At 41.3% G+C, this 9498-nt stretch overlaps 1 protein-coding gene across 3 annotated transcripts in view; it reads right to left on the bottom strand.

The window, feature by feature from the left end:
- Positions 1-339: 339 nt before the first annotated feature.
- Positions 340-9498, bottom strand: part of daam1a (dishevelled associated activator of morphogenesis 1a) — an 82227-nt gene continuing 73068 nt past the window's right edge. For 2 of the 3 annotated variants that reach the window (XM_051723073.1, XM_051723072.1), the window contains exons 24-26: positions 5634-5765; positions 4783-4953; positions 340-2325 (exon numbers count right to left, since the gene is read on the bottom strand). In XM_051723073.1, coding sequence (XP_051579033.1) covers positions 2116-2325; positions 4783-4953; positions 5634-5765 — 513 coding nt within the window. In that variant the 3' untranslated portion in view covers positions 340-2115. The remainder of the gene's footprint in view (positions 2326-4782; positions 4954-5633; positions 5766-9498) is intronic. The other variant, XM_051723074.1, reaches the window with a different exon arrangement.

Raw genomic sequence — 9498 nt, 5'->3', positions numbered from 1 at the left:
ACTGCAGAAATAGTGACTAATATCAGCATTCATATTCAGAACTATTTATATTTCTATATACATTTTTATGTATTTTATTCATTTGTGGTTGTCACTTTGGGGGCATGCATTCATCATTGAAGTGAATGTAGCATCAGACTATACCATATATTAGTTTGTTGTTAGGGGTTAAACATGCATTCATTTTGTTCAGTTTTTAAAATCTGTTTGGATTTTTTCCTAATACATTTATCAGTATGTATGTCAATGTAAAGAGAACCATTAGAGATATAGAGAGGTATATATAGTGTTGATAATCTAGTGGGACTTCAAACAAAAGCACAAGTGTTTGCAGATATCAAATGATCATATTAAGTGTTAATTTTTATTCCTGTTTAAACAGGCTTATCTTTGTTGCTTTCAATAACATTGAAGAGATACATTTTTCAGCACACACTGGTGTTAATCATGTATTATCATTTTTTAATACTCAAATGATTTTTGTTTGTTTTTGGGAAATAGATGATATCTGAGATTTGGTACAAGCTATAATGAAATAAACAAACAACACATCTCTTTGAAAACAGTTTGCAAAAAAAGAAAAACAAGAATTTGAACTATGTTTTAAGATTTTTTAAAAAAAATCCATTTCAGTCTTTTATTTGTTTCACAAGTCTAAAATGTTTTTTTTTTTTAACAATTACACTATTTATGAACTAATGTTGGCTATGATGTAAATTGATAAATAACATTGAATCTTGTTGAAGATTTAAAAGACACAAATCAACAGTCATACCCAAATTAAATGACCCTCTGGGTTTATTTATTGATTACCTATCTCACATCAAAAAGATTTCTTAAATAAAGAAAACTAAACAAACCAGCAGACAAAGGAAACTATTACAAAGTAATACAATATTACAAATAAGTGAAAAAGATTAAAATGGCATCTGATCAACAGGAAAATTATTAGAACAAAATCATAGTGTCAAGGGCTGAGAAAAAGCCTTGGTCTGAGGAGTAAACAATGGGCATATGTACATATATACAAGCATAGACACAAACAAAAGAAAATACACGCACGACAGACAGTTTGATTTGCTTAAGATGCATTGCTTTTAAGTCTTGCATCCGCAGCTCTTTACAATTAATGTTATTTGTGATAACCATTGGAAAAATAAGGATATTGTGATGATTTTGTCATAAATATATCTGCAATGAAAATTTGACCTCAACATTTTTTTTCCACTATAATTCCTGTCAATACATTTAATACATGGCATCTGTAGATTTATAATAAAACACTCTGATTTCAATCGTTTTTCGTTTGATGTAAAGTTCTGTGCATTGTGCTTTAACAGGTCTGTAACGGGCAGCTTATAAGCATATAATTGTTTGTGCTTGAGTTACAAGCGTAACAAAATGAAATACTAACTTGGCAAAATGACCAGCCTGTAAATTTGTCCAGACAGATCACATAGTCCAATGACATTCAAGTATCATTGGTTTAATCATTTGTGTCGCACATACTGACAACAAACACTGCTTTACCGAGACCAGTTTGTTTCTATAAAACTTTTGCCCGACCATATGTTGCAAAATATGGCCTTTGTGTTGATGGCGTAGGTTGTACACCAATTTACTGTATAGAGCTTCAGAGTGGACAGACATAAATTAAATTGTCCAGGGTTTGTAGGTGTCAGGGTATGTATGTTGTACAAGCAAAATTTGCTTTGTAAAAAAAATGTAACTTTTAAAAGAATGCTTCTACATTTCAGCACCAGTTGTTTGTGATGCTTTATAAAGCATGTAGCCCTTTCTGCCCACTCTTTCCTGGGGGAGAACAACTGATTCCCTGGTGCAGCTAACCTCAGCTTACCAGTGCCATACAAACTACTGTCATACTCAAAACACTGTCAATTGGAAAAGCATTTATTAAACTTTTTGGCAGCCAGCACAGGTAAAATGAGTCTGGAAATCCTCTCCAGTTATAAACCGAGGTATAGCCTTTCTCTAACCCAAGCTACACAACAAAACGTTCATCCTGTGAGTATATTTCAGATTGTACACCAAGTAGACACTGATGTAATATCTAGGCTTTACCACCAGAGGGCAGCACTCACTTGCACAGCTCTCTCAGATGTTGAGTTTGGCGATAGGCCTCTCCCTGCTGCTGTCAGCGCTTTGTTTGGCGGGACGTTTACGGTTGTGTTTGAACTTTGTCAGATCTTTGTCGAACACCTCGCCAGATCGGAGTGCAGATACCAGGTCGTCGAATTCTCCGTCCTCCTCGCAGTTCTCTTTGGCCTTCCGGGCTTTTCTCTCTCTCTCACGCTGTTCTTTGAGCTGCTCAGAGACACAGATTGTAATTAAAGATTAATATTTAGTGGTGTATGTTCTTCTATTTAGTTTAGTCACTGGCATTGTGCACTATGGAGCATTTATAAAACACATTATAAACACATTGAATAATGTTAACACGTAAAAAGTATGGTTCCGGTCCTAGATGCTGAATGGTCAATAGCGTTTTATTCATGATAAATCTTCACTAAGCTACTATTTGAATCACTGAGCAGCACCAAAGTCCTTTTCAAGGCAAGTCCGTCCACTTGGCCATCATCTTTGGAACGCTCCCAGTCAGCTATTTTCAATGGATACAAGCGGCATAAAAGTACAGCTCCTAGCTATTTGAATGCGGAAAGACCGAAATCTCCAAAACGGTTGGTCAAGATTATGACCAAAGAACATATTTCAAATCAAAAGTAAAACCTGACAAAAATGGTATCATAAATTTAGCTTCTTTAGCCCAAATCACGAAAAAAAAAAAATTTAAAAAAAGTGCTGTTTTCCATACAGGTCCAGTTAATGCGCATGCGAGTTCTCGAGCTGTCTGACAGGTGATGTATGTATTCAAAATAGAGGTTGACCGATAGTGGAGTTTGCTGACAATGATAACTAAGCTGGTGGAAAAGGCTAATAACCAAATAATTGGCCAATAGTTTATTTGTATTTTTATTGATTTATAGAAGAATAATAAAAAATGTGTCTTAATCTTTCCTTACTATGAAGGGCACAGATATTGTGGGCTCTATTATCGATGGTGCACAAAGCGCAGCGCAACGCGCTACGACCGTCTTATCCAATTTTCGTGAGAGCGCTAATTCTAAGTGCAATTTTCGTGTCAGCGCAAAGCACAAGTGGGCATGGGTGGGAGTGTTTGCACTACTGTGGGTGTAAGAGCGCAAACTGTGAATGTATGCTAATGAAGTGGCACAAAGTGCAATTTGCTATTTTCCTGAGAAATATGTCACTGCGCTAAGACGTTTTAATACCACCTCTTAACTCAGCGCAAAGTCCAAATTCAGTTCCCGCATTTGCAGTTTAGAGATTTCACCAGCAGGTGGTAATAAAGTGCAAGTCCAAACAGAACATCAAAGAATGTCCTTGACGATCGCTGTTGAAGCCGTTTGTTGAAACAAAAAATTATGAGATTTTTGTTACATTTTCTAGAGGTCATGGTTTATTTTTTCAATTATTATTATTACTTTAATTGTTATGTTTAAGTCACTGCAAAAGGGGCCATAAGAAGAGTAAAATGTTTGGATTTTATATGATTTTTTTTGACCATTTCGTTATTTCGATTATATTTTTGTTTCATTTAAAGTGTAATTTGAATTTAGAAAAAATGTTTGGTTACATTTCTTCGTGTTTAAATACATTAATAAAAATTTTCAAAATCAATGTTGATCGGTAGAAGTGAAGTGCGTGCCGATACAATCAGTGTTAAAACTAGCCATGATTTGTGTTTCAGTAGATGAAAATTATTAATAATACTTACATTCTCTTTAATTTAATGGAGCCTACATCCATATCCTGAACCACATTTTCCATTTGTATAAAAGGAACGTGTCCCATTTAACAAGGACGCACAAAATAATGTTCATTGCATACAGTCCATTTACATACCAACTTCTTCACAAGAACCTCCATTGACCCGATTAGCTTGCGTAATTTAGACTTAGTGCTAGCTTGCACAAAAATACTAACACTTCATGGCCATGCCCATTGACTTTGGGCTTATGAGTTAAGGCATTGTGCTGTGCTGTGCTTAACGCTTGTATGCTTAAAGTAGGATAATTAAATAGGATAAATAGTCCATAATGAATAAATCGCAAAAGCAGTTTATTGTGCAACATAAAATCCTAATAATAACCAGGAAAAAATGAAGATTTGGTGCATAACGTGAGACTTTTAACTATAAACAAGCCCAATATACACTGGGGACTTGTATTTTGAAATGACAGAGCCTTTGCTCCGTTACAATGCTCTATATGTGTATTTACCAAATTAAGTTTTTTATAGCCTATATTTTCACCAGATGAAGGGTGTTTTATGTATATATTTCACCAAAATGAAGTTTATTGACAAAGAAAAAAATTAAATGTTTGAAAAAAAAAATCTAAAAATAACTATCGGCATAGATTTCTTCCGATAACAGATAGTTTCAAAAAGCAGTTATCGGCACCGATTAATCAGTTAAACTGATATATCAGTCTACCTCAATTCAAAAGGTGATTGGCTCTTTTACTTGTAAGGCGGGACTTCCTTTTCTACATCCACCATATTGGGTGTTCCAATTTCTCCCATTTATTTTAATACAAGTGGTCTGTTTCTGGCAGCACCCATCACTGATCGTTATTTTTGTTGCTTCGCAACATTCTGTTTACTGTATTATGGCATTTAATACAACCTTTGTGCACTTAATATATTTATTATGTGGTAACTATTTTATAAAGTCAGTACCTGAGCCTCCAAGCGGGCTCTGCGCTCCTCCTCCTCTTTGCGTCGTTGCATGTTCTCATTGTCCTGTTTAGCTTCGGTGAAGGCCTGCAGGAACTGATCAAAGATTCCAAAGAACTCTTCAGGTTGCATGCGAGTGACGTCTTCTCCAAAGTGTTTCACTGCCTTCTCAAACTGTGTCAAAAAAAGTCGAACTGTTATAGCAAGTAATGAAGGTTTTTTATTGCACACAAGGGATTTCTTTGGCACTAACTTGGTGAGTACTAAAAGAAGAAGAAAATTGTCATAATAAACCCAGTGACACTGATTGAGTCCAGACAGCTAGATCTAAAGCTTCTGTATGGCTACCCATATATCAATGCAATGAAATGTGAGACACGTATCCAGATATTGTGAAAACTTTTTACTAAGATTTTGCCAACCCTTAAAGAAACGTTCAATTCGTGCCCTGTAGGCACAACATAAATAATACTCAAATCAAATCCATCCCATGTGCTACTTCATGAACAGGATCAAACTGGAAGAACGTGCCTTTGAAACTGATATTATTGGCCGATTGCAGTTAAAGATTTAAGTGCATGTTTTCCAGTGGTTCCAATGTCCACGTAGGCAGACAGAAGCACATTAAACTTCAACGAAAGCAGTGATTTAATACTACAACTTTGAGTATGAGTGCCAGCACGGAGCAGGGTAAAATCTGTCATTTCATTTAACAGGCACTTCAAAGTTGCTGAGGAACAACTTTCACATTAAAGCAGCCAGAAAGGGTGACAGGCTCTGCTATGTTCAAACCTCTCATATACCTTTAACATCTATTACCTGTTTAGTGAACTGTGTTGTGCTTTTATTCTTACCAAATCCTTGGCCTCCTGAAGAGAGTCTTCAACCTCAGAGAAACTAAAACCAGCCACAGTGAAGAACTGACTGACGACAGACACAAACTTATCGCCGTAAGTCTGAGGCTGACCCCTCTGGTACTCAAGCTCCTGTTGAGAAATACATATTATTATAAAGATGGAGGGATGAAGACAAGTAACGTGATAGAGATGAAAGTATCAATCAATCCATCCATCAATCCATCCGTCTGTCTGTCTGTCTATCAGTGACATGGACTGCATTAAACGGGTACCCCTTTTCATTCGGTAGCTGCTATCATGACGTTCGTGACAACAGTCTCTTTCACTGGGATTGCACTGTGCAGTAAAGTTGTCAATTAGTCAGTTTGTTTGAAGAAAATAATGTAACTCTTATACGTTGCTGTTAACTCCTCCAAGGGTTTTAAGAGTGATTGCTCTGTCTGGGTCACACTGTTTGCCATCAGACTCAGGTAGAGACGCAAACACAGCAGGAGTAAGGGAAACTTCTGTGTTGAATGCCTAAACCCTTCTCCTTGGAGCTGTGAAGGTGCAGATTCCTGGCGGACAGCCCCCAAATGAAAATAATTCATTTGATTGGTCAGATTTGCTGTCACTGTACTAATACAAATGAATTGCAGAACCCTTCAAAATCTCCTGTGAAGGGGGAGGCAGTATCGTAGAGCTACAGTGCGATGAGTAGTTTTGATTGGCTGCCACAGACAGCTTACACTCAGTCAAACAGTAGAAAACATTTGAAGTCTTCAGTAATTTTAAGTGGTTTGGAAGTCGTACATTACTGTATTTTAATGGATGTTACCACAGACATCGCTTGGCCACGCCCACATCACCACATACCACCATTGCCGACTCAGGCCAGGGAGCCATCCAGCCTGTCACTTACTCCCCCCCCATTTCTGGAGAGGAAATCCCCAACAGTCATCTGTGCCCCCAGCCTGTGGACCACCTCGAACTTAAAAGGCTGGAGAGCCAGATACCAACGGGTGATCCGCGCATTGGCATCCTTCATGCGATGGAGCCACTGGAGCGGGGCGTGGTCCGAACAGAGGGTGAAAGCATGCCCCAACAGATAGTACCAGAGAGTGAGGACCGCCCACTTGATGGCCAAGCACTCCTCTATCATGCTGTACTTAAGTCTCCCTCAGTTTGCGACTAAAGTACAGCACGGGGCGCTCCTCCCCCTCCACCATCTGGGACAGTACCGCTCCCAACCCCCTGTCCGATGCATCCGTCTGCAAGATAAAAGGGAGAGTGAAGTCAGGAGAATGCAATAACGGTCCGCCGCAAAGTGCAGCTTTCACCCGCGTGAACGCCTGCTGACATGGCTCCGTCTATTGGACTGAATCTGGTGCCCCCTTTTAAGTCAGATCAGTCAGTGGGCTGGTGACGGTCGAAAAATTAGGCACAAACCTGCGATAATAGCCAGAAACTGTATCGCCTCCTTTTTGGTCTTAGGTCTAAGCAGGCTGCAATCGCTGCAGTTTTATCAATTTGGGGCCACACCTGCCCGTGACCCAAGTGGAAGCCTAGATACCGTACTTCCACCCACCCATTGCACACTTCTTTGGGTTTGCCATGAGTTCTGCCCATCTCAACGACCTCATGACAGCCTTCAGATGCTGCAGGTGCCGCTGCCAATCATTACTGTAAATAATAATATCATCCAGATTGGCAGCAGTGTAAGCAGCGTGTGGTCTGAGGACTTGTCGATGAGCTGCTGAGACATAGCTGGGGCCCCGAACAAACCAAACAGAAGCATCACGAATTGGTGTAATCCGAATGGTGTGGAAAATGCCATCTTTTCACGGGACATGGGAGTTAAGGGGATCTGCCAATATCCCTTTTTTAAATCCAGTGTCAAATAAAAGCGAGCCAAGCCTAACCGATTGAGCAGCTCATCAATCCAAGGCATCGGGTATGCATCAAATTTAGACACCGCATTGACTTTTCTATAATCCACACAGAACCGGACCGTGTCGTCGCTCTTAGGAACCAAAACCACTGGGCGGCCCAGTCACTGTGGGATTCTTCTATTACCGCCATATCTAGCATGGCCTTTAATTCTTTCCAAACCACTTTTTTTGTGCTCAGGTAATCAGTAGGGGTGACTACAAACCATTAACCCTGGGGTCATCTTGATATGGTGCTCAGTGAGATTCGTACGACTGGGAAGAGGCAAGAACACGTCGGAGAATTCTCCTTGCAACCTCCGTGATTTGGGATGGTGAGAGGTGGTCTCCACAAGTGACCAGGGTGACTTGATCAGTGACTTTTAAGTTTACCTCCGGTCCGAGCTCCTCCCTCTTCAGAACTACCATCACTAACATCATGGGGACCGCCTCTCTCCACGGTTTTAGGAGGTTGAGATGGTAAATCTGATGTGCTCTGCCTCTATCCTTTCGATTCACCTCATAATCAATTTCCCTAACTCGCCATGTGACCTCAAAGGGTCCTTGCCACTTGGCAAGTAATTTAGAGCTCGATGTGGTGAGCAATACAAGGACTTTATCTCCCGGTGTAAATTCCCATAGCCGAGCTATTATACAGCCGGCTTTGACGTTCTTCAGCCTGGAGCAAATTCTTAATTACCCCAGTGTGTGGAGTTTTGCTCTCAGGTCAAGAACGTATTGAATTTAATTTTTGCTGTTTGAAGGTCCCTCCCAATTTTCCTGTAGGACGTCGAGCACGCCGCGTGGTCGCTGTAATGGCCCGACGAGGTCCATACCAATTCTTTCAAAGGGGGCCTCGATCAATGGAAGGGGGTGCAATGGCACTTTTGGGGTGGTTTGCGGATTCATCGGCTGACATTCACAACATGCCTCAAACCACCTGCGAACATCCCCGCAAATGCCCGGCCAATAAAAACAGTCCATTAGACGGTTCGGTGTCTTTTCCTGCCCTAAGTGACCCGCCATCAGATTATAATGAGCCGTCTGGAATAACATTTCCTGACGGCTCTGCGGTATTAACAATTGGGTTGTATCCTCCTTTGTCTGAGTGTCCTGCTTCACTCGATACAACCGATCCTTGATAATCAAAAAATACGGGTATGAGAGTCCAATGTCTGGCTGGAGGCACGGACCATCAATCACCTTCACTTTTTCGAAGGAGTGCCTAAGGGTTTCGTCTCGCATCTGCTCCAGAGGAGAAAGAGCTAGAAAGAGAGAGAGAGAGAGAGAGAGAGAGAGAGAAGAAGAGGGCTTGCCGGCCCCCGAATACACCATCAAATGGTCCTCAGCCAACTGGATTACCTCTGTCAGTGACGCCGGGTGGTGGCAATGGACCCACTCAGCCATTCCTTTTGGTAAAAGGCTGACAAACTGCTCCAGTACCACGAGGTCGATGACAGCTTCGGCATCGCGATCCTCTGCCAGCAGCCACGGCATTGCAGAGCTGTTGAGCGAAGGTAGACGGGCGACCATATTCGCTGTACTGAAGCACTGCCGGTGTTGTTTGGGGTTACGGCCGATCCATTACAAGATGGCCCGCTTTAGGTCCGCGTACTTAGTTGTTGGGCCATGAGCTGGGCTTCCCTGGAAAGCAGGGGCAGCAATCAGGCTGCCCACTGGGTGTTGGGCCAAGCCCCATGCTTCAGCCGCCTACTCCAAGAGCTCGATGAAGGCCTCTGGATCGTCTTGTGGCCTCATCTTCGCGAGTGTGAAATGGGACTGGACTGCGGCTGCAGCTAGAGTACTCCCCTGGGCCATCAAGCTCCGCAGTACCTGTCGATCCTCCGCCTGGGCTTGGAGCAGGACCTGTAAACGCCATCCTGCTTCACACATAAGTCCAGGATGGCTTGAAGTTGGGTATGGTGGATGCCGGCAAGAGTCTTGATGACTTCGGC

The sequence above is a fragment of the Myxocyprinus asiaticus genome, chromosome 17, assembly GCF_019703515.2.
Source record: "Myxocyprinus asiaticus isolate MX2 ecotype Aquarium Trade chromosome 17, UBuf_Myxa_2, whole genome shotgun sequence".
Taxonomy (NCBI): domain Eukaryota; kingdom Metazoa; phylum Chordata; class Actinopteri; order Cypriniformes; family Catostomidae; genus Myxocyprinus; species Myxocyprinus asiaticus.
Note: the sequence above shows the minus strand (reverse complement) of the source record. Positions and strands in the feature narration are given on the sequence as shown.